We start from the raw sequence: 25,721 nt of genomic DNA, 5'->3' as shown, positions 1-25,721 counted from the left end.
CTGGCTTCTTACTTTGTTTTGTTTTCTTTTTTTGGGGGGTGAGGCAGGGGTGAGGGGAGGTTATGCGGGGACTGGGATATGAGCAGAATTGGAGTGCATGGTGTGAAACTCCCAAAGAGTCAATAAAGGAGTTATCTTTTTTTTTTTTTTTAAATTAGATTTTGGATTTGGGGGAACGGGATGTTCAACCTGGGTAATCGAAAGAGGATGGAATGGACTAGTTGTCATGAGACTTGGCTCTTGTAGTTAATAAATGGTGATCAACCACATGGATTCTTGAGCCTCAGTTTTCCTAAAACAAAAACAACAGGGCCTGATGGCTCACACCTGCCATTCCAGGGTGCAGGAGGTCAAGGTGCAAGTGAGCTCTGGACCATCCTGGGCAACTTAGTGAGATGCTGTCTCAAGATAAAAAATAAAAAGGGCCAGGTGTGGTGATAGCGCACGCCTTTAATCCCAGACCCTGGGAGGCAGAGGCAGGTGGATCTCTGTGAGTTCAAGGCCAGCCTACTCTACACAATGAATTCTAGGCAAGCCAGGGCTATATAGTGAGACCCTATCTCAACAAAGCAAAACAAAAGCAAAAATAAAAATATAAAAGGACTGGGGATGCGGCTTGGTGGTAGAATGTCTCTAGCAAATACAAGGGTCAGGGTTCAATCCTTAGAAGAACACCTGCGTGTGTGCACACATACGTACACACCACAACCACTCATACACACAGCCACACATACACATACATACCACACACACACCACTCACACACCACATACCATACACACACACACACACACACACACACACAGTCACACACACATATATAACATACACACACACACATACACCACTTTCACACACATCCACACACACATCATACATAGCACACACACACACCACACCACACACACACACACACACACACACAGCCACACACACATATATAACATACACACACACACACCACTTTCACACACATACACACACACACACACACACACACACACACACGCACGCACACACGGCTTTAAAGTCCCACCCCTCTAGAATGTGCTTCTTGGGGAATGCCCACTTATGTCCCCACTGTGTAATGATGAGCCCCCTTTCATGGGGCAGGGTGGGCTCCAGGCTGGGCAAGACTGCCAATGTATACACACACATAGAAATAATAGGTGGGCATAGGAACTAATGTCCAATTCACAATTCTTCCAGAAGTTCTGCAAGCAGGAAGCAGAGGAGAACACATCTAAAAGTCACCAGTGCTTACTATATAGGCAGGGCATCCCATTTGCATGTAAACTGCCCCCACAGGTTCATGCATTTGAACCCTGGTTCTTAGCGGGAAACACTGCTCTGGGAGGCCGTGAAGCCTTTGGGACAGGAAGCCTAGCTGGCAGACACAGACTCCCTGGGGAGCAGGGGGTGCACAGAGCTTTAGGGTTGCCAGCTAGCTGCATTTCTAGCTTACTCCCTCTGCTTCCAGCTACAGATGTGAGGGATCCCAACAGCTGGCTCTCTCAGCCATGAGCTCCACCACGCTAACCTGCCATGAGAGACCGCACCCTCTGGAATGGTGAGCCAAAGTCAGCCCTTCCTAGCCACATTGTTTCTGTTAGGTCTTCTGCCTCAGTGGCAAGAAAAGTAGTGAGGCACAGCTCAGAACCCCAAAGGTTTAAAGTTCTTAAGATGACATCATGAGTGGAAAATTCTGTGCCATGAAACAAGGTTTAAAATATTGTGTGTAAAATTACCTTTGGGTTTTCTGTTTATGCTTGGATCCCATCCCCCAAATGTCTCCTTATGTATTGGTGGATATTCCCAAATAGGAAACATTTCTGGTCCCAAAGCATTTTGGCTGAGGGACACCAAATCTGGAATGGAGAGTGGTCAGGACTGAAGCAAACCATGGGCAGTGAGTTGGCAAAGACAATTCTAGGTAGAACCTTTTCATGCGGGGGGGGGGGGGATGTAACCCACCTTCTATTGCTTGCCCTAAACAATCCAGAGCCATTGGCAAGCAGGGCGATGCTCAACAGCCCCTGGAAAGTTGGGTTTCTCCCTGATTTGTAAGGTCAGCTCTAGACTCCTGAAGAAGTCTGGGCAGGAGTGTGTGTGTGTGTGTGTGTGTTTCAGGAGGAGTTTAAAACGGGGACTGCAACGTGAACAATCTGCATAGGGAACACCATGCCTCAAAAAGAAATGCCTCAAAGTGTAAGATGGAGGTAGAAACCCTGGCACATGCTTGGGCTCTGGGACTGATTAATAGGCAAATGGACAAATGAGATCTGAGTAATTTAATTTACAGGACTGAGCAAGAGACATGTATAAAACATCCTACCCTATAAACAAAGAGGATAGCATTTGCCAAGAAGCCATGGGGCATTTGAAAAGTTAATCGCGCTTAAGCCACAAATAAACTGGCAGTGCACAGCAGCTGGTATAAATAATCCAGGACACATTCTTTGACCAGGACACAATAAAAGTAGATATGAATAATGAAAAATAAACACACAGGGCTTCCAACCACCGAACTTCTAAATAGCTGGAAACTTAAGAAAATGCCCTCTTAAGGACTGTCAGGCTAAAAGAGAACTTAAGAACATAATTACACATTATTTAGAAAAGAGTAAGGAAGAATAGGTTAAAATGAATGGATAAAGCCTGCATTATAGTTTCAGGAGAATTCATAGCCTTAATTATTCTATTACTGAGCCCAAAGCAACAAAATTAAGTGGACTAAACATTCTCTCTAAAGAACTGGGAGGGAAAAAAAAATTAAATGACCTCCAAAACAAACCGAGGAAAGCAGGAGGCAGGACCAGGGAAGGGAATTAATGTTAGGAGATGGGAAGGAGATTGGCAACCTGAGCTGGTGCTCTCTCTTTCTCCCTCCGCCCACGTGTGTCATTGTGTGTATAGGCATGTGCACATGTGTGTTTAGGGTGGGGTAGGAATCATAACAATAAGAAAAGGAGATGAAGTAGCTTCATTTGAGGCTAACCACAAATGCTGAGAATTAGGATACTTAAGCACAACAAATACAGGCAAGAGAGTTTTTAACAAATTATTATTTTAATGCAAGAGCACGATTTCTAATCATAGACTAATAAAATCCAAACCTTCCGTAAGATTCAAATTATCAAAATGACTTCAAGAACACTTGAAATAGGAGGCGAAGAAGGGGAAGAGGAAGGAGGAAGGAGAGGAAGAGAATGGGGAGAATTTGGGGAGGAAGAGGAGGGATAGGGATAAGGGAGGGGGAGGAGGAGAAGGAGACCTTTGGAAAAGTGCACATCCACTAAAAGGCACCAGGCCCAGATGGTTTTATGAGCTAAACTTGTTAAAGCTCCAAGGAAACAGCCAGCCACAAGTTATCCCAAGACTGAGAAACACGTGGCAGGCCTCTCAGCCTGTACACTCTGACCCTTTATACCCCAGAGACAAACCACAGCTCAGTCTGGTAATAAAATAAAACATGTTTTCTCTGTGCAGGTAGTGATGCCACTATCTTTGATATCATCGGGTCCCTATTAGCCCAGGCTGTTCCCCAGCTCTTTGAGGGCAGAGGCTGTCCTGACCCCCACTCACTCCCTTCCCAGAAATCACTAGGCACATTCTATGAGCTGCATCCTGTCACCTAGCCCTGGCTCCCCTGGCTCCCAGCCCTGCCAGAAGCCAGCTAATGCCCAGGCATTCTGCCTTTAATCCAACCTCTTGTTCTTTCTTCAATTCTAGTTTGTCAGCTGTTGGCTACTTACTGCTCATGTCAAAACAATTACTGGGAAGAAAAACAAATTTTCCATTCAACCGTTTCTCCCCACACAGCAGTTCTCTCCTGACCCTGTTGTGTTCCGTGTCTCTCTACTCCAGGCAGGCAAGTTCAGAAAGCCTACCAGTGAAAATGAGAACAGCTAAAGCCCAGGGGACCCAGGGCCCTTTCCCGTGAGCATCCCCACCCTCTGGACTCTTAGTTCACCAGCTCTGGCCACAGGATAAACAAAGCCCAAGTGGGGACTTCCAAGGCCTCCAGCCTCTGAAAGGGAAGTAAAATTGATCAAGGATTACTCAGCCATAAAGAGCATAGAACAGGGTGGGGATATGAGAAAAAGCATAAAATGCCAAACTCAGGGGTTTCTATGACTTAGAAAGGGGAGTGAAAAGCTCCACCTGGGGGGTAACTGAAGAAACTTCAAAAGTAAGTGCAAACACAGGCACCCACACATTGACTTCCCTCACGGCCCAACGACCGGTCAGACAGAGGGCTTGAGAGATGAATAGTGAGAAGGGGAGAAAGATGCTTAGATAAAAAGGAGAAGGGGGTTAGTGGGGGGAGAGGATGGCACAGGGAGAGAGGGATAGAAAAACATGGAGAGACGGAATAACAAAGCCAGCAGCCTCTGCTTCTCGGAATTCACCCTCCCAGGAGCTCTGCATTCTCTTCTCAGCCCCAATTCCTGTTATAAAAAGTTCCTTCCCAAGCCCCAGCTTCCAGGTTTCTGTTGCCTAAGAAAACAAAAGAACAGAGGAGTAGCCCTGGACACCCTCACGCAGCTCCTTCCTTAGGCTCTGGCCTGACTTTTCATCTCTATGGAATGAGTGGAGTAATTTATCCCCTGTTCTGGTTAAGAAACCTGGGAGCTCTGGGGCTCATTATTCTGGAAATCTGTCTATCTACTCTTCTTCCTGCCTTCCCTCCCTCATATCCATCCATCCATCCATCCATCCATCCATCCATCCATCCATCCATCCATCCGTCTGTCCATCCGTCCGTCCACTCATCCACTTACCTACCTAACCATCCATCTATCTATCCATCATTCATCTATCTATCCTTCCACCCACTCATCCACCCATCCATCCACTTAGCCATCCACCCACCCATCTATCCACTTACCTACATAACCATTCATCTGTCCATCTGTCCATCCATCCATCCATCCATCATTCATCCATCCATCTATCCATCCACTCATCATCCATCTATCCATCCACTCATCTATCCATCAGTCTACTCATATATACATCCATCTGTCCATCCATCCATCCATCCATCCATCCATCCATCCATCCATCCATCCACTCACCTCTACATTAATCACAGTAAGGCACTGTGGTGTTACCCTGGCTGTAATAGAACACTACTTTTGAGAGTATTCTTTATATGTTCTTATGTGTGCTATGGATATCATGGGCAGAAGTGTCCAGCGCACGCAAACACACACACACACACACACACACACACACACACACACACTCACCTCACTTACTCATATACAGACTCACATACAGATTCATCTAGGACAATGATACAGACTCCTATGGAATTCATTTTGAGAACCACAGCTGTAGCTGCAGGAGAACACTAGAATGGGTTCTGTTGTCAGCATCTGATTGTAAGCGGGCATAGCTCTGCACTTTTCAGCCCCAGCATGCCCCAGCATGCCTTGAAGGTGCCTCTTCCAACTCAACTTCTTCAGAGAATTCAGTCTTCATCAGGCCATTCAGGGGAGTAGTTTTATAAGAATAACATTTTGTTCCAGAAACGTCTGTCTGGCCAGTTGGTCCTCACTATCTGTTTTGGCTGTCTAGGATGTAGACTGTGCTCCCAAAGATAAAGTTCACAGTGCATTTTCTCCCGTGGCTGTGATTGGGGGAAAACCTAGGACAACATGGTGGGATCAGCTTCTTCAGACTCCCTGGAGGCTTATCCACCAACATCACAGGTTCTAAAGGAGTGCAGCCCCTTTCCAACAGGGAACACCACTGCCTCCTCGCCTGATGGCAGCAGAGAGGTCTGATTTAGGTTGGGGAGCAGGCTTTCAGTTTGACCACTTGCTAATCTGCAGTGTCAGAGAGTCCTGCTCCTGAGTGATGAAGGCAAGGCATCCACGGCTTCCTGGTTTAGGGCCGAGCATGAGGGCATGGCTTGGAGCCACAGCAAATCTCTGCTCAGGGAGCCATAGCTGTCTGCTGCATACTCTCCAGGCCCACTTCTCCGGCTCCTCCCAAATCCTGGACCTCTTGCCTGTACCCAGAACCCTTGGGCTTCTGGAGACCTAAGAATGACCCCTAACTGAGCCCAATGCCTAACGCTGGCAAATTCTAGCCCTAAACCTTGTTTTTCCAAACACCCTCCCCTACACTCAACCAAGGCAACAGCCTCAGTAAATAATAAGTGTCTCCAGCTTTAAAATAAAACAAAACAACAACAACAACAAACAAAACAATACAAAAAAACCCCCAAAAAACAAAAAACAAAAAAACCAAAACAAAACGCCAGTTCAGGGCACACCCCAGGCCCAGAGGCTCAGGTAGGAGCTCCCTCGGTACCTTTGTTCTGTTGGATGCACCATCCACTGGCTGCAGGTGGCTTTTTAACAAACCTAATTTAAATACACTCTAAATGCAGCAGAGCTTCAGGGCAGCATCCTAGACTAGAAAAAGGCATCCGTGGAAAACTTACCAAGTCCAAATAAAGTCTGGCGTTTACTTGAGAGTAGCACGTGAGGCTCACTTCCTGGTTCTGACAAATGGACTCTGGGTGTGGTGTACAATCATAGGGAAACTGGACGGAGGATCTCCTTAGACTGAAGCTCAATGGTAGGCGGCTTGCCTTAGCTTGCATAGGCCCTGGGTCCCGTCCCCAGTGCTACCATCCTCTTCCCCAAAGATTAAAAGAAAGGCTGGACAGGAACTTTGTGTGTTATTTTTTTCTACTTGTTTGTAAGCATAAAATTGTTCCAAAAAGATTTTTAAAGTTATTAAAGCAAGTTAAAATTCCAGTTTCTCAGGCACTGTAGACATATGAGGAGCACAAATGGCCAGTGGCCTCAGTATTGAGCACAAGATACAGATTGTGTTCATGGTCCCCACAAGCCCCTACAGGGACAGACAGTGCTGCTCTCTGCTGTCCCTCATCCTATAAGTGACTCAGGCAGGACACTTAAAGAATGCCATTCCTGACTCCACTCTCTTCCCCTGTGCCTGATACAATTTCTCTCTCCACAAACCAATACTTCCACAATACATGCTAAACCAGCCCACAGAGGGTCTTTGATGTTACCAGCAGTCACTGAAAGGCTCTTAGGAGTTCGGTTGTGGTCTGAATGGCTTTTCATTTAAAAAGCCTGGCAGCAGGCAGCCCTAGTAAAGCCACTGAATCCACAGGGCTCCTCAACTCTGGTAACATGAAAAGAGGCAATGTGGGCCAGGTCCCCGGCCCAGTAGTCACCATAAATATCACCCAACATTTAAAAAGAAGAATGTGTCCTGAGGACTCAGGTGTATATCTAGATCTCTCCTCCCCAGCTGGGAACCTGGCTGTCTTGGTTAATTGTGAGAGGAATGAACCAGCCCTACTCTGACAGACCCTGTGGAAGGCAGGAGGGCCCTTGGAATTAAAGCTGAGCTCCCCACCCCCACCCCTGTGCAGCTTAGTGGGGTGAAGCTGTGGTTTCCCAACATTGTTTAGTGTTCCATGGTTTCCTTAAGGAGGGGCCAGAGGGATGTCACTGGTCTGTGGTCAGGAAATGTGACCTGGTTTTCTTCACTGCCCTTCACACACACATGCACACACTTACACTCATGCGCACTGTGTAAAACCTTGCCACCACTAACAGAAAGCACAGAGCTAGTGCAGCCTGGCAGCTGCTCATGAAGTCAGTACTGCTCACCCCTCGGCTCCTCCCTCCTTTCCACCTCCACATGCAACATGAAATCCAGTGTGTTCCTCTTCAGCTCACCTGGCTTGGCAGGCCCTGTCCCCACCTCCCTCCTGGTCGGCCCACCCCACTTCTATTCTCAAGCCCACTCATGTGACTGGGGCTGTTTCTGCCTTAGGGACCTTTGACCCAGTTGTTCCTGGCCTTTCCTGGAACTCACTCTGTAGACCAGGCTGGCCTTGAACTCACAGAGATCTGCCTGCCTCTGCCTCTCGAGTGCTGGGATTAAAGGCGTGTGCCACCACCACCTGGCTACCTTTCCTAAATCTTGTCCTAAGTATCTTTCTTCACTCAGGTCTTCTGATCCCCAGTCACTGTCACCTTGTCCCACTTTCATGCCTTGTTAGAGCGTGCAGGGATCGCCTGGCTTGTTTCATTTGTGCATGCTTGTCTGAGTGCCCCAGGATGTCTGTTCCCTGGGAATGGGAAACAGTGGCATATATGGTGATAGAGGTGGTAGACAAGATGGCCCAGCGGGTAAATGCACTTATTGGATAAGCCTGACAATCTAAGTACGATCCCTGGATGTCACAGTTGAAGAAGATTAGAATCAACCCCTCAAAGTCCTCTGACTTCTGACATGGTGGTACACACACTGGCACTCACACTTTACACACACACACACACACACACACACACACACACACACACACACTAAAATAATAAAAAATTAAAGAGGTTAATTCACTACCACTGGTGACTTTCACAGAAACAAACGCAACAAAGAAGGCACTGAGATCCAGGCCCTGTAGGGTCTCCATGACAAGAGGCTACAACCCCAGGAGCCCAAGGATTCGGTCCAGCTCTAAAGCAACCTCCAGTTCCTTCCTGTGTTTGTTTCTCTTGCCACAGTAAAATCCAACCTCTGTTAAACTAAATGAGGAAAAGAGCCAGGAAAACAAGAACCACATACAAACAAACCGAAAACCTTGTGATCCCCTACAGAGAGATAGAGTGGCCACTCCTTCGTTCTTTACCTAAGAGACTTGGTTTCGAATTCAAGGAAAGAAGACAACAACATACATACACCAGACCCTGCTGTCCTTGGAATGGTACATGAGGATGGAGGGTTGATGGAGGGTTGATGGAGGACAGAGGGAGGATGGAGAATGGATGGAGGAAGAAGGAGAGAGGGTGGATGAAGGAAGGGAGGACAGTAGGTAGAGTGAAGCCGGCAGGAAGATGGAGAGTGGAGGAGGAATTGAGGATAGAGGGTGGGGGAGGGATTGGGAGGGGACAGAGAATGGATGGAAGTGGGTGAAGGGACTGTGGTTGGATGATGGAGGGTAGAAGATGGAAGAGGGTGGAAAAGGGGAAGATGAGGAGGAGGAGGAGGGAAGAGAAGATGATGGCACGGAGGGTGGGGGATGGGTAGAAGGAGAATGATGGCAGGGGGATAGAGAATTGTTCTAGTTGGCTTTAACTGTCACCTTGACACAGCCTAGAGTCCTCTGAGAGGAGAACCTCAATGGAGGAACTGGCTTGACCAATTGGCATGTAGGCATGCTTGTCGGGGGTTATCTTGATTATGAATTGGTGCAGGACAGCCCAGCCCACTGTGGGAGGCACCATCCCTAGGCAGCTGGTTCAGGGTTGTATAAGAAAGCCCGCGAATCATGAGCCAGTGAACAAGCCAGCAAACAGTGTTCCTCCAAGGTTTCTGTTTCAAGGTCTTCTTGGAGCTCCTGCTCCGACTTCCCTGGGTGATGGACTGCGACCTAAAGCTGAAACAAACCTTTTCTTCCCTTCAATTATTTTTGATAAGAGGTTTTATCACAGCAACAGAATGAGATTAGAACAAGGATGGGTGGTAAAGTGGGAGGTGAGGAGGGGATGTAAGGGAGGTGGTAGGAGGGAGGGTGGACAGTAGACGGATGGCTAGTGTATCTTCATGTTCCGTAGTGAACAGTATCAAAGTCATGAAGCTAGGTCAGGCCCTTTGTCATGATCACCTCTGGGGTCCTAATATATGAATGGTGAAATGGAGGCCCCTGTGGGAGACGCAGCATGACGGAGACCCCAGGAAACGAGTTACAATCTCACAAGTTAAAACTGCCACTGACAGTACACACACTTAGTTTTTAAATATTACTACGGGGGAAAAGGCCTTACATTTCTTCTCAGTTGGGATATACTCTTCAGTACATGATACAACTGGTGTGCCCCCACACTAAAATGGGTGTGAAACCCAAAAGTGGGTCTTAGAATCCAAGACAGATTCTCTCCGCCTGATAGTCTTCCCTGTCCTCACAGGTCATGGCCCAGGGACTCCTAAAAGACCAAGACCACAGCTGTGGGCAGTGCTGAATGGATGTTCTGACCCTGGCATAGTTTCTTATCTGCCACTGTTGTAAGCCCAGGAGTCTGTTGTGGGCCTCTCCTGTGCCCTGCAGGACGTTTAGCAAGACCCCTGGACTCTTCCTAGAAGATGCCTGTGGGTCCCCCCGCTCCCCCACCCTGTGGTAGTCTTAGACACTGCCTAATGCCCCCTGGAAGGCAACACCTCTCAGAGTTGAGAGCAGACAGGCTGGCAAGTACAAGGCACACTGAAAACGGACACAGTGGGAGTCCCTGTGACATGTACTGATGCATCTGGGTCTCTTTCAGAACAGGGTGTGTCCACCAAACCTCCAAAGAGAGCCTGACCACTGAGCCCCTCTACCAGAGTAAAGGGTTGTGCAGTACTCTATAGCCTTGCACTTGGGAAATGCCATGCTAGGCCCCTGAGATGTGGGCAGCCATTGCCCAGGTCCCTTCTGACCCTCTTAACTACGTCCCCACCCCTTCCGAACCCTTTAGAGGCCCAGCACACTTGGTGCTGGGCCAGGGAGTGCTCTTGACATGCTTCTAGGTGAAGGAAGGTCTGTGAACCCCAGGCCTCTGCAAAGGTCCAAGCCAGCTGCACCTAGTGCTCCCTCCTGGAGGACAGCCCCCATGGTGACAGCACAGAGCACTGATAAGCCTGTGTGTGTAGTCTCTCAAGAGGCAACTGGTGACTTGTAAATTCGTGCAACAAGGCTCTGTGTGGAGACTTAGAGACATCCAGCCCTCCCCTCAGCACGCCATGGGAGGACAGCCTCAACAGAGAGAAGAACACAGAACGCAGTAAGGCCACACGCTGCGATGCAGACTGAGAAGATGGGGGCTCCAAACAGAGTAGTCAGGGAAGACTGCCTGCAGGAGGGAAACCCAGAGGAAAACAAAAGCTGTTCTTCCTGGTAGCAAGCCCTGTAACCTTCTTCCTCGTGTCTAAGAACCAGACATCACCTATGACATTTCTGGACAATTCTCATACCTAGTATATGAATGTACACCTCAAATGCAGCATCCAGCTACTGCTGCTGCTAAGCCACATCCTCATAAACAATCTTACTTCCTTTCCAGAACACTCTGTTCAAGAATTCCTCTGTGAAAACTCTACCTTCTTTTAGCTTCCACTCCTCAATGCTGATGAGAGCCACGTGGAGCTGTTCTGTTCTATACCGGGAAAGATCTCTGACCTCTGACCTTGCCCAGCCAACCTTCCTAAGCACTGCAGTAGTAAAGAGCCCAGAGCTATAGCTAGCTAGTCTTGCCTGGACATGACCGCCATGTTGGGAAGCAGGCTTCAGGGATCTGGGCTGGACTATCTCCAGGTCTGGTCTACAAGATTCCACACCAGGTTTCAGGACTCAGGACCCACAGTCTCAGCTTCCCTGTGACAGTGGGTATGTAGTCCCCCCAGTAACCCCAGGCTGCTGAGTGGATCTTACCTGTTGGAGGCAGAGAGCTCCTGTGAGGGCCAGGGCTGGCTGAAATCCCAGGAGAACTGCTGGGCCGTTCCCAGGTGGTCTCTAGTCAAGGGGAAAAAAAAGAGATCCTTTGAGAATTCCATGGTGGTACCCAAGTGTCACAGAGCAGAGTGAGCCTTCCTTCCTTACCTTCCTGCCTATGCTCCCTGCTCTTTAACCCCCATGCCTCTTGGCAAAGCTTCTTTTAGCCAAAGCCCTTCTCCACGTGTTGGACCTGAGGAGGTGGCTTCCAGCTACAGTCTTCTACCTTACCCTCCACAGGCTCATAGGGACTGGCGCTATTGGGAGGTGTGGCTTTGTTGGAGTAGGTGTGGCCTTGTTGGAGTGGGTGTGGCTTTTTTTGGAAAAAGTGTGTCACTAGGGTGCCGAGGGCTGTGGGAGTATACAGCAGGTGACAACTAGTGCTTGACAAGTCGACCCACCAGACGTATAAACTCCCTGATGGGGAGCCCCACCTGGCAAAGCCGTGGGGTCACTGGCTGTGGAAACTGGTTATTTTCTGTCTGTAACTTTCTCAGGTACCACTGTTATGCCTCCCTATAAGAACAGCTGTGGGGTGCTTTCTACAGCCCTTTGGTAGTGTGTTTTACATCTCTGGGCACACATTTAGCTGTGGGTTTCTGTTTAAGCTGTATAATTCTGATGTATAGAAGTAATACCAGAATGTTCTTCTTTACCGACACAGGAAAGTAACAGTATTCTCAGTCTCAAAGACAGCCTTTTACACATTTTGAAAAAACCTTAGAACTAGTCCAAAACAGACTAAGCTTCCCCTACAGAACATACACAAAGACCGATTCCCAGGTGTCGTTTATTGCTAAAGCAAGGCCAGGCTGTCTACATCAAGACATAGTCCTTGCAGTAGCTCCCTTTCTGCATGCACCCTGACTGCTCAAGGTTCAGCCAGTTGTTTAACATCTGGGACCCCTCACCAACTCAGAGCTATGTGCATGGGTCAATGTGACATTACTAGCCTAAGAGAAATGACGTGACCTATCCTGTGTTTTGAGAATGGGGAGGGCCCTGAAAAATGTAACTTATAATTGTCCAGAGTTTGCCTGAGAGAGAGCAGTAGCAGCGGTGTGGAGAGAGATGGCTGTGTAGAGCTATGAGAGAGCTGCTGCAGAATGTGAGTGAAGTGTGCGTGTGTGTGTGTGTGCATGTGTGTGTGTGTGTGTGTGTGTGTGTGTGTGTGTGTGTGTGTAGTGAGAGATGATGAAGAAGAAGGATGAGGGGATGAACGGGTGAAAGACTGAGTGAGTAAAGAGTGCGTGAATAATGTAGAAGGAAGATGTGTAGCCACATGAAAAGATGTATGTAAGTCAAGACAGGTAGCTGGATGTAGCAGTGTGGAGATATGTAGCAATACAGAGACAGAAAGAGTCAGAGACCATTTTAAAGATGAAGTAAAAGAGAAAGTTAACATCAGAAAGCATGTGTGTTTCCTTATGTCACCAGTCATAGATAGATGAAAACTTATTCCTAATTACTCCTCATACAAAAAAGTTTCCTATCCCTCGCTACTCTGAGGCATTCTTTTTATTACCCTGAGCTGACTGTGGGAGCCAGCCTCTCACAGTCCATGTTACTAGGGGATGGGCTTTGAGGTCTCAAATGCTCAAGCCAGGTCTAATGCGACATTCTCTTCCTGCTGTCTGTGGGTCAAGCTATAGATCTCTCAGCTCCTTCTCCAGCACCATGTCTGCCTGCACACCACCATGCTTCCTGCCAAGATGATAATGGACTAAACCTCTGAAACTGTAAGCCACCCCAATTAAATGGTTTCCTTTATAAGAGTTGCCACGGTCATGGTGTCTCTTCATGGCAATAAAACTCTAACTAAGACACAGCCCCACTCCCCAAGTCACTTCTCTCTACTTCTGTCCCAGGGCTCCCCTCTCTAGTCCCAGAATCCCCAGCTGCATACAGGGCATTTCTTTTCAATGCCTATGGTAATCTCAAACCCCAAAGCACAGAGCAAAGAACCTTGGTCTGTAGAAAGATGGTCCTTGGCCGATGGGTGAACCCTAGGTACCTTCAGACTCTATTGTTCTGTCCTTTGTTAGGGGGTTTGTTTATAGAGTCGTGTAGCCAGGGTAACTTGTGATTCTCCTACCTCAGCCTCCCAAATGCAGGTGACAGTCATGTGCCCCCATGCTCATCCCATTCTACGTCTTGGTTGAAACACAATTTTGGAAGTCTCCCTGGCCACCTGTCCTGAGACTCAGCTACACAAGCTGATCAGCAGTTAACCAACACTGCAGCTCTATTCCTGTCCCCAGAACTTAGGGCTGTGAGCAGACTTCCTATAACATTACCTAGTGGTAAAAGTGGTAACGACTTCCTTTAGTCCAGTATGGTGGCTCACATCTGTAATCCTAGCACTAGGGAAGCCGAGGCAAGAGAATCAAAAATTTAAAGCCAGGGCTTGGCAAGATGGCTTAGCAGGTAAAGGCGCTTGCTGCCAAGCCTGGTGACCTGACTTTGATCCCTGGAACCCACAAGGTAGATGGAAAGAACACATACACACACACACACACACACACACACACACACACACACACACACACACTGTAATAAAACACATTTTTAAAACTTGGGCCACAGAGTGAATTCAAGGCAATCCTGGACAGTTTAGTGAGACTCTATCTGGAGACAATCCAATAAAACCCTTTCTCACTATATGCATTTTGAGAATGCAAGGGAATGCTAGGAAGAAACAAGCATTACCCATAATTCACCCTTAGAGGCTGGCATTCCCTTGAGTTTGGTACCCACGTTCATTTATTTACTGCGCATAGTCTTTTGTTGTTGTTGTTGTTATATGGGGGGATCTTTTGGTAGTTTTTTGAGGGTCTTGTCTAGCCTAGCCTCAGACTTGTAGTGGTCTTCCTGTCTCAGTCTTCAGAGTGGGGGAACACTGATGTATGCCACCACTAACGGCTGCTGACTGTGCGCCTGTCTTTGAAAGAGAACATAATCTCCCGCCCTCTCTCCATGTGACTCCCCTTTCAGATCACTCTGGTGGGGCTGGACAGTCCAGGGCTCATGACAGTGCCATGTGAAGGGGTCTTCACTCCAGCTCTGCCACTGGTGACCAGCACAATTTGAACCAACTCCGCAGCACTCAGGGCTTAAGTTTCTCCTTCCGCAAAGTGAATTTTTACAACGGCGACAGTATCAGCACTCAAGGGAGGTACTGGTACACTGCCATGCTTCGGTCATAAGATTATGTTTAAAATTAATCAAAATATGGATGGATATAACCTAATCCAATAAAAATTCCATCATAAAAACTCCATAACTGGAAAGTTCATTGTTTCAGATGATGAAAACAAAAATCTCTCCCCTTTTATGGTTATTCCTGACTGTGAATCCAATGGCTTCTCCCTCAGCTTCCACTTAAACTTCTGTGGAACCCTAGCCACTAATACTCTTGTCTCCAGCCTTGATGGGCAGTCTTAAAACCGTGTCTGTGTTTTAGGGAGCATGCACTGAGGGCTCTGGGGAGTTGACTTAGTATGGTAACAAAATGCACACGAGTGGAGAAGACCAGCTAGAGAGGGAGGAGGGGGCATCCTTGAACAAAGAGAGGTGAGGTAAGGGTAGGACTCAGGCTTAGCATATGAGGCTCTGGGTTCTATACACAAGGGAGTGCAGGAGCTTCCTCAGGAAGCAGACATGTCTCTAACCTAGCTCCTCTGTAAGGAAGGCTCGCCTCCCATCTGCCCACGGTCAGCTTGCTTGGAAGTCAAACTGCTACCCGAGTCTACAGCATCAGCTCGGGTCAGCCCCGGCTTTTCCCCTCCAGTCCTGGCCTCCTGGCTTCCCCAAGATCCACAGGCGGAAACCATCTGCTCCCCCAGCCCTTCCCCGCTCTACTTTCACTCATCAAACTGGTTTGGGCCTGTGACTCTGCTCCCATCAGTGGGTCACTGACCCTTGTGTCCTTCCTCTCCACCCCCCCACGATCTGAGCTCCCTGCCTCTTGGCTCTCCCATCTACATCCCAGCCCCAGGGCTAGTAGACCACTGGCCCCAGAACCCAGCTCTTGTCTTGAGTTACTCACTTGTGAAAATCCCTCCCCAACCAGGTACCAGGGTGACAGAGGACAATCCAATTCTCCTAACGAGCTGTACCAGCATTCTGTCCTTGTCTGCCTGTCCAGACTGTCTTCACTGCAGGCCCGGTTAGCCCACGCTGGTGATTTCTGAACATGCCTCTGCTATTCTCTTTGCCTGTTCCTGTGCCTTACAATCACGATCTTGCATATTTAAAATGACTCCTCTGCCATGCAGGCTTGCCAGATCACTTCCTTTCTCTAGGCCAGATACTCCCTGCCTTCCCCTCCCCCCAAAAAAGCCACCAGAGTGGGTATGGCGACCTAGCACCCCATCCCTGCAGGTGCTCACCAATGAATTCCTCTCAGGATGCTGGCTCACCCAAGGTGATGCCAGAGTTGGGCAGGAGATGGAGGTGCACATGTGGACATTAGTCAGCATCGGGGAGTCAAAGGTCTGAGCAAAAGTTCTGAGGTGCCTCCTGCCCAGCTCAGAGCTCTAGTTAGGGTTGCAGGAGGGCTTTCAGCAGGTCAGTATTGATTGCTTGTCGTCTGCCCAGAGTGCCTGTCTCCCCCAGCACCCCCCACCCCACCCTGCTGGCCCTTCTGTAGACATCTGCCCCAAATTTGTTGGGAAACCTGAGCCAGGGCAGAGCACAACACACACACATGCTCCAGCCCTTGGGTGGTCACAGGTTCTCACCTTGTCATCTGTAGTTTGACCTTGAGCACAGCAACCTTGCCTGGCTCACTTCTCACGCCTGGTCCCTCACCAGTCAACAAGGCTGGACGATGTTAGAGTATGTTGGCACCCCCCACCTGGTGTGCTCTTCAGCTGTCTAGGGATAAACCCATTCCACCTAAGCTCGGGGAAGTTCTCCTCAGAGAACTGTGTCCCATGTGTTTGGGCCACTGACTGTGTTCCTTTGGTGGCTGAGGCCCCTGACCTTATTTTAGAAGGAGGAACACTTCACATGCTCCCATCTCCAGCTGATGTACAAATTCTGCTATTTCAACTTCTGGCTACCACAGGGTCCTAGTTCTTGCCCTCTTCTGTCCACCCTTCTGGTACCTGCTAACCACAAGCCATGAACAAGCAGGGAGAGAAAAAAGCAGAGCCTGAGAAGCTGTGGCCCCTGCTGGCTCCCTCCAAGGCTATGGGGAGGGACTAGTGGAGAGGTTGCAATCCCTTTGGGGATCTCATATCAGATATCCTGCATATCAGATATTGACATCACAACTTACAACAGTAGCAAAATTACAGTTACGAAGTAGAAGTGAAATAATTTTACGGCTGGGGGTTGCCACAGCATGAGGAACCGTGTTAAAGTGTCGTAGCATTAGGAAGGTTGAGAACCACTGTACTAGGGTACCCTGTAGCTCAGGAGGCTATTGGAAGTGTCTTGGAACCCACAGAGAGAAGCTGGCATGCAGGTAGAAACTTGCTCTCCAAGAGGCTCCTGGTCAAAGCTTCTGTCTCTGTGCTCTCTGCCCTGGGTCACGCCCAGTCCCCTGGAAGTGCTGTATCCTTCTACTCCAGTCTCCAGCTGGACTTCGGCTAGAGCAGGGCCTCTGCCTAAGGCTACAGCCCAGCCTGTCTTCTGGGCTTGGCCAGATCTGACCTCTGTAAGACCTGAGGACAACTGCAAACCTGGAGCAGTAATGGAATGGAGCCAGAGCATCTGGAGAGGTCGGGCATCTGGAGAGGCTGGGCATCTGGAGAGAACATCAGGGTTCTGGTAGCACAATCACACCAACAGCAAGCCCAATCCTACAGGTGGCACCATGCAGAGGGAGGAAGCCATTTCCAGGTCTTCTGCAATGAAGACCCTATAATCTACTCAGAGTGATCAGGCTCTCTGGCCTACTCCAAGTAGGACTGAAGAGGTGGTTGAGAGCCAACGGAGCCCAGATCAAGGATCTCCTGCATTCTGTGGGCTTCCATTGCTAGGACCCTGAGTCACTTCAGGCGGCTGCCTGAGCTGGAACTGAGCTGCTGTTACAAGAGCCCTGGACACCATGTAAGCTGCACGAGGTCGGAACGGAAGGAGTGAGCCATTCCCCAGCGACCCTTTTCCCACCCAACCCAATTACCACAGAACACACTCTCTTAATGGCACTACTCCCTTCGGACCTTGTCCACTGAAACCAGGGCAGCCAGACATACACAAACAACTGGCCATGTCCAGGGAGCTTGTTTTCTTATGACCCATGCCAAGAGCCGTGAATGCTGATCCCTCACAGTAGCTTACAGGGCCTGGCCTTAGGAGAACTTGAAAGAGAGCACGGTTGAAAAGTTGAAATCCGTGTAAATCCAGCTTTTGAGGCACAGGTGTCTGCTCTTTAATAGTACAACAATGACGATTAAACGTTAAGACAGTGAGCGAGGCAGGAGCTATTAATTTGAAATAGTCACCTTTAGGCTTTCCTGCCCCTTGCTAAGACCAAGACTGCCTGCATTGGGGCACACACCTCCACTGGGGAAGCAACGGGCACCTCTGGACCTTGTCACTGGCCCTGAGTGTTTGCTGTGGCTCCATCTGCAAGTCCACGTGTCTTCACGTAGTTTTTACCCTCCCCCACCCCCATGGCTTAGCTCATATTCAGGCCTGTGTGATGGCTTTCTTCTGCCCTCAGGGGCCTTAGGAGAAAAAGCAGATGCTAGCCAGCAGAAGCAAGCTCTGATGTCCTCTCCTTTTGGCCTCTTTATTCCTTTCTCTTTCTTTAGTGTCCCTTCCCTGCCCCCCTAGACAAGGTCCCATGTATCCCAGGTTGGCTTTATACTCACTATGTAGCCAAAGATGACCTTGAATTTCTGATCGTCCTGCCTCTACCTCCTGAATGCTGGGATTATTGGCACATGCCACCATGACCAATTTATGTAGTGCTGGGGACCCATCCCAGTGCTGGGCGTGTGCTAGGCAAACACTCTACCAACTGAGCTACAACTCCAGCCCCACCCCCTCTTTGGTGTTTCTTACATTTTCTTTGCTCCTTGTTTAGTGGTGGTCGCAGCAGTGGCTTTTCCCTTCAAGGAGGGTCTGCCTGCCTGGTATGTGACCAGCTTAGGCAGATGGCAACACCAAGATCTCCCTTTCTATCCCTGATCCCTCCCTAGTCAGGAGCAGCGTCCCCCAGGTTGCCTAGCTCCTTGGTAGTCCCTGGCACCAACCAGGACTGTACGTCATCCCAGGAGAGTTGCAGGAGCCCTGATGTCCTGCCACAGGACATCTTCTGTCCACTGAGTGTCAGATGCTGGATCTGCAATCACCGCTTTCCTGGGATGTGAGTTTGCAGCCCCAGGATGCAAGCCCCGCTTGCCTTCCCGCAGAAACCAACAGCAATTCTGGGTTAACTTCCCTGTACCTATGTGTCCTGGATCCCTGGCTAGTCAATGTGTTCTAGTTAGGAGTCTCTAGTTCCATAACATCCAATGGTCTCTTAAAATGAAGTGAGCCTTAAGCTCCAACCCAGCCTCTGAACAGGAGAGATCTTCTCTCTGAACAGCTGCTTGTGCCTAGTGACATCTGGGGTCTCCCGCAATGGTCACAAAACACCTGAGACAGGTGTTCTCATCTCATTTGGAGGGAAGGAAACCTAGGCCACAGTAAGACGAGGCCTTTCTGAGACTGTGGCATCAAAGGCCATCATCTCCCAGCTGTGCTTGTCACGTCTGAGCTCTGTGCTCGGGCCTTCGAGCTGCGGCAAATTGATGCTATTTAAGTGCTTACCCACTCCGGTGGAGAACCATCCCCATATTAATATAATTGTCATTCACAAAACATAGAGGTGAGGGCTCATGGTGTCTGGTATTGCTCTGTCACTGCAGAGAAAACAACAGACCGAAGTCCCTCCCCTTCCACCTTTAGCTTAAACTCTATTGATCACGATGCCTCTCTGCTCTTAGGATTCTTAAAATCTTCTCTCTTGCCAGGCATAGTGACCCAGACCTTTAACTCCAGCCCTCAGGAGGCAGAGGCAGGTAGGTGGATCTCTGTGATTTCAAGGCCAGTTCGGACTCCATGGCAAGTTCCAGGTTAGCTAAGGCTACATAGTGAAACCCTGTCTCAAAAGAAACAACGATTTTAAATAAGTATGTATATATGTGCGCCTCAACCTAAGACGGGCTTATGTCCTGCTAAACCCACCATCATCACAAACACAATTAATACCTTCATAAACCCACTGTGAAGTTGGAAAATCTCTCTCTCTTCTTTTTATCTCTCACAGTGTGTGTGTGTGTGTGTGTGTGTGTGTGTGTGTGTGTGTATTGTGTGTGTAAATTTGCATTAATGAAATCTTTTTTGTAGGGCTGGGGTGTGTGTGGAAGAAGTTGTACCAGGAGACACATTACATTAGGCCTAGGTTGGGTCATCGTAAAGATAAAAAAGCAAGGGGATTAGGCAAGTGGTTAAAGAGCTTGCCTGCAAGCATGAGAATGGAGTTGGGATCCCTAGAAGATGCCAGGTGGGGCACAGTATCCTGTCTGTGATTTCAGCCTCAGCAGGAGGAGATGGGATCCACACTGCAAGCTGGCTGCCTGAACTAGTCACATCAGCCAGCTCTGGGTCTGAGTGAAGGACCCTGTCTCGGTGAATAAGGGAGAAAAGAAGCGATCCCCAACTTCCACCTTGGGCCTGTGAACACACACATGTGTCCTTATGTATGCAAACACACATAGGCACCCCCCTCCCCCACACACACACGTGAAAATGGAAAGGAAAAAGGGAAAAGGGAAAGAAAGCAAGGAAGGGGGTAGATGATATCATTAGAAGGACACTGTTAGGTTAACGGGGGGTAGGGGTGGGGGGGTGGGGGTGGGAGGTGATGGCGAATCTCCATTGTCGGTGTGACCCGGCGAATCAATGCCTACAGTGAAGCGCACTTCTGAATATACCTGTGAGGTTGTTTCCAGCGAGGAATAGATCGTGAGGACTCTGACTTAGAGAATGCTTAATCCATTGGTGAATTTATGGTGTTACTGGGAGGTGTGTGCGCACAGTATTTGGATGAAGTAGGTCACTGGCATGTGTCCTTGGTGGCTTTATCTTACCCCAGCCCCTTCCTGCATTTCCTTTCTCTGCTTCCTGTTGACCACACTGCCCTGCCATGAGGGATGGACGCCTCTGACATCATAAGCTAAAACAGATCTCCCCTCCCGTTTATGTTAATACAGTGATCAAGGAAAGCCTTGTGAGAAAGGGACACTTAAGGAAAGACACCAAAGAGGTTTATTGGGTGTCTGTTGCATGTCTCTGATTACTCCAAAATTAGCATCTGAAAACACGATATGGATGTGGTTTCAGAGGGTCAGGACTTAGAAGTGGGCTTAGCAGGGGTGACTCCAGCTCAGAAACTCCCAGAAGTCGGTAGATGAAGTAGCAGCATCAGAAGCCAAAGTCATTGCTACTGAGCTATGTATAATATGGCAGCTAACTTACCCCAGAAGGAGTGAGCCAAGAGAAAGCAAGGCAGAAACTACATTGTATACTCTCTGGGGAATTACGTTGTCTGTCCAGGATCTCACTAGTCACTGCAAGGAGGCTGGCTTTTATTTTGAACGTCATGCTTTGAATAATGAAGCAACACGATCCAACAGTCATCTCTGATCTGGGCTCTTGGACTGGACCACCACATGCCCTCTGCTGTCTCTCTTTCTATCCAACCTGCCAATCCTGCAGAGGTTGAGACAATCTTGGGCTCTTTCCTGACACCCTCTGAGGGAATACTAGAAACTGAGGGTGTCAATGACAAGAATGGGGTAGACGCCACCCATGGACCTCGGCAAGTCAGCCACGGCAGCACCAGCTTTGACATCAAGAGCAAGGGAACTACTGAGATCTGTGGGTGTCTCACTTGGCCAAAGTCAGGGGAATGAGGATACCTGGGGGAGGCTGCCCCCATGGCCTTAGCCGTAGAACCAGCCTCCTTCATGCATGTTTCTCATAAGGGCTTACAGAACATTCCTGAACTATCTCATGGCAACTCAATAAAAAGACCTTTCCTTGGGAAGCTTCACTCTGGTTGTTCATCCAGCTCACAGCAATAGCATCCTGTTCCCATGCAGGTGTCAGGTCCTGCTGGCAGGAACAGACCCTTAGCAAACAGAAAAACACAAATACTTCTCTCTAGTATCACCCCACTGGCCCTTGCCTGGCAAGAACTACAGGACCTGTCCTTCCAGATCCTGAGCCTTGTCCCAGGCAGATGTCTGAGAGAAGCGTGTGCGCTTCCATCTGTCAAGGCCCTGGTACCTCCAAACGGATCCAGAAGGGCACACAGAGTTCTGCCGTGTCTGACCTACCATGAGCTTCAGGGGACAAGAACCCTGTCTGGAACTATGGTCCCCTCCTCTGCCCCTCTGCTCTCTCCCAGATGCCAAGCCTCTGCCTCACCACTCCCCACCCTTGTTTTCATGTCTTTGTGGAGAGCATCTCCCAGAAAAAGAGGTAAGGAAGGGTCAATCCCTCTTACCACACCAGGAATAAAGATGAGTTAGAACACTTCCTTTAGCATGGCTGAGATGTTGGGTATCCCCTAGTGAACCAGAAATGTTTTTACTGATCTCCACTTCCCACCACCCTGCAGCTCACAAGATCTTTGTAACAACTCTGGGACTCAGTGGGAAGATTTGAGCTTCTGTTACAGAAGACAGAAGTTGAGGATAACAGCGGGGAGACTCAGAGGCTCAGACACATCCAGCTCCGAACTGTCCCAGGCTGCATGGCGGTCGGGAGATGTGCAGGACCTGCAGGCCCACACAAACACCCAGGGATCCTGAGAGCATTTAATAAACCTCTTTCATGGAGGGGTAGTGAGGGTTGACTGCAATGTGGGAAAAACATGCCTTGCCATGGAGCCGACAGGTGCATGCAGCCAACTGGCCACGCACAGCTATTAGGCCCCATGTTCCGGTTGAGAAAACTGGAGGCAGATGCCAAGAAGAAAACCTTATCTAATCCCAAGCCTAATCTTCCCAATCTGGAGCCTAAGTGTGGTACCCTGTGCTCCAGGCTCATTTCCTAAAGCCAGTTCTACATTAGAAATCACTAAAGCCGTTGGTGTGAGGTGCAGATTCCTAGACTCTGAGCCTAGACATTAGGTTTAGACAGTGGAACCGGAACCCAGGAAAGGTTGTTTTTATTTGGCAATCTCAGTGATGAGTCAGCTGTGGGGAAAACCCAGGGAGCCCATAGTAAAATCACCATGGAATCCCATCCCTGGCAGGACCAGACAAGCCCCATGGGGTGGGTCAGACTTAGGATCAGGTGAGACACACGGTAGAAATATAGGGTAATTTAGGGAAGCCCCCCCAAATGCTCACTATATGTCAAATGAATAAATGAATAAAAGACATAGGTGGGTAGTTTACAGAAAAATACAACAAATTATAATGATCAGAAAATACGAAAACGTATTCATCTCCCTCAGAATTGGGGAAACCTAAACTAGACTAACAAACATCACGTTTTTAATCATAGGATAAATAAGATCCTTCTAAAGTGACCACTCTTAATGCAGATCTGGAGAAGTGGGGGTGGGGGGATGACTCTCCTGGAAAGACAGTTTGGAGGTGCCTGTCAAAATTCCTTTCGATCAAACAGCACTTCTAGGCTCTAGGTGTGCCATCAATAACTGAGGTGTTTTGATCTTGTTTTTTTTTTCTTTAGTTTTGTTTGTTTGCAAGAGCAGAAGAACTCTGAGAAGCACCCCAAGTCTCCACCCACCAGGGAGTAGTTCTCTACTGATAGAACGGCATTCCTTGCTGGGAGAAAGAGTGAGGTCGGTCTGTAGTACTGATGTGGAAAGCGCATCTCTGTGAGTACAAAAGTCGTCACCGTCACAAGAAGGCACGAGCAAAGGTATGTGCTGGAACCCAGATAAAAAGATTATTTTCAGAGTACACCCCACGACAAGCAACAGCTCCCCCCATGCCCTTTGTATGTGGCTTTATTCACTATGGCTTCATGTACCTAAGGCCACCCATGCTCCAAAAATGTTAAACAGAAAACTCCAGAAATAAATAAGCTGTAGGTTTAAAACTACATATTGTGTTAAGCAGCAGGATGACATCTCACAGTAAAGCTTCGGTCTCACCCAGGGCTGAATCACTCCTGTGTCCAGCGAATCCACACTGCGTGTACAACTCATATATTAGCAGTCCCACCAAGGGTCATAACATCATGGTGCATCTGCCTAAGCAACCCTCATTTTGTATGACAACTTCCCCAATGTTCATGGGTAGTGATTCTAGGATTTCTGATATGCTCAGGCATAGCCATAAAGTGCTTTCTTTAAGTGAAAGGTAGAAAATCCGCATTGTATTAGTATAGGAATAAAGAAGGCAGGCAGTGGAAAGGACCACAGACCCGTGCAGACAGAATCAGTTCATCAGAGTCAGGTGCTTCCCAGGGCAGTGGGGAGAGCTATTTGGCAAATGTTGTTTGAACAATAGGAAATAGAAAGCTATTTCTCATACATTTTTCAAAATTAAAGGATTGAAACTTTTAAGGGTGGAGGGAGCAATGCATAAGTGATGAAGGCATTTCAGAGGTCATAAGGCACAGAAGAAATCACTGCATTTTGTGGGTAAGTGCCTTTTAGAAAACAGCATCAAGGAGAAGAAAGCATAAAAAGTTGGCTAATCTATATATAAAAATGAAGTTAAACTATTTCAATCAGGGCAGTGGAGAGGGCTCAGTGGTTAAGGCGCTTGCCACGGAAGCAAGAAGACCAGAGTTTGGATCCCCAGGACTCACATAAATACCAGGCGGGCATGGCATCTTGCCTACAGTCCAAGTTCAGAAGGTGAAGCCAGGAGACCCCTGGCCCACTCTCTGGGTTTGATTGGGAGACCCTGCCTCAAAGAACAAAGTGAAAGAACAATTGAGGAATACCCCTGATGATAGCCACATGCCTACCTTTACATACATGTGTTCAGACACATGCAAACACTCATAGGCACATGCCCACTGTACACACATACGTATGAAATAGAAAAAGAAAAAAATCCCCATCAGAATCATAGAGCATCATAAATGTTAAAACCATTTGCTATGTATGATGGAGACCTTTCTCTAAAAACTCCCATGATGCTTCATGCTTCCAGTACCAGAATTCAGAGACTGATACAATATAAACCCAGTGTGGGCTACACAGCCAGACCCTGTCTCAAAAGTAGATGGATAGAGAGATAGATAATAGGTAAGTAGGTAGGTAGATAGATAATAGGTAGGTCGATAGAAAGATAGGTAATAGATAAATAGATAGACAGATAGATAATAGATAGATGGTAGATAATATATAGGTGGGTAGATAGATAGTAGATAGGTGGATGGATAGATAGATAGATAGATAGATAGATAGATAGATAGATAGATAGATAGATGGAATCTGAGCAAAGACTCATAGATCTTGGGTGTGGCTACTGGGGTCAGCCAAGAGTCTTACAGAATGGAACCTGAAATGACCTGCTACTATTGGACCTTTCTAAATGGTTATTGAAAAATCAAAGGCAAGTTCGGAGAGAAATGGAGGGTGCAAGGCACCCCCAGGTCCTAGGCACAGGGGCTGATTTTCCAGTCCTTCCATCAGAGACCCTCACAGCTGCTAACTATGGCTCCTAAAAGCCACCATGGTAGCTCTCGAGTCCTCTAACAAGACCAAACCAGTCCAAACACAAGCTACACTGCCCTCTGAACAGTCAACCCACCCAGAGGCATCAGACTGGCTCTGGAATATTCTCTCATGACCCTGCTTCAGGCAGGATGCCCATGACTTCTCTACGAAAAATCACAGGGCTCAGCTGCTCTGAAACCCTTGCTCTCATACAGCGGTATCATCTACTTACAGAGCACCTTATCAAGCTGTTTGTTTTCTGAGAAACACAGCACTTATTAACTTCAGCCACTCTGCCTTGCTAATCCTCGTGTAGAGGACTTCTAGTAAAAGGTGTGACGTTATGTTTATAAATAATGCTCCGAAGTGCTGAGAGTGTTGCTGTTCACAGGAAAGAGGAGCTTGTTGGAGAGAACTAAAATTAGTTTAGGAAACAGAAATAAATAATAGTCTTTCCTAGGCGCAGCTGACCAGGTGCTCGCAAACACACTGGTTCCGAGGAAGGCTGTTCCAACCGAGACGCAGAACAGGAGC

At 48.3% G+C, this 25,721-nt stretch overlaps 1 protein-coding gene across 1 annotated transcript in view; it reads right to left on the bottom strand.

Moving 5' to 3' along the window:
• Gas7 (growth arrest specific 7) overlaps positions 1-25,721 on the bottom strand; it is a 236,398-nt gene that overhangs the window by 46,076 nt on the left and 164,601 nt on the right. The window contains exon 3 of the mRNA XM_059270935.1: positions 11,471-11,551. Within this exon, the coding sequence (XP_059126918.1) occupies positions 11,471-11,551 (81 nt within the window). The remainder of the gene's footprint in view (positions 1-11,470; positions 11,552-25,721) is intronic.

This window comes from Peromyscus eremicus, chromosome 8a (assembly GCF_949786415.1).
Source record: "Peromyscus eremicus chromosome 8a, PerEre_H2_v1, whole genome shotgun sequence".
Taxonomy (NCBI): domain Eukaryota; kingdom Metazoa; phylum Chordata; class Mammalia; order Rodentia; family Cricetidae; genus Peromyscus; species Peromyscus eremicus.
The sequence above is the reverse complement of the archived record's forward strand: the minus strand, read 5'-3'. Positions and strand labels throughout refer to the sequence as shown.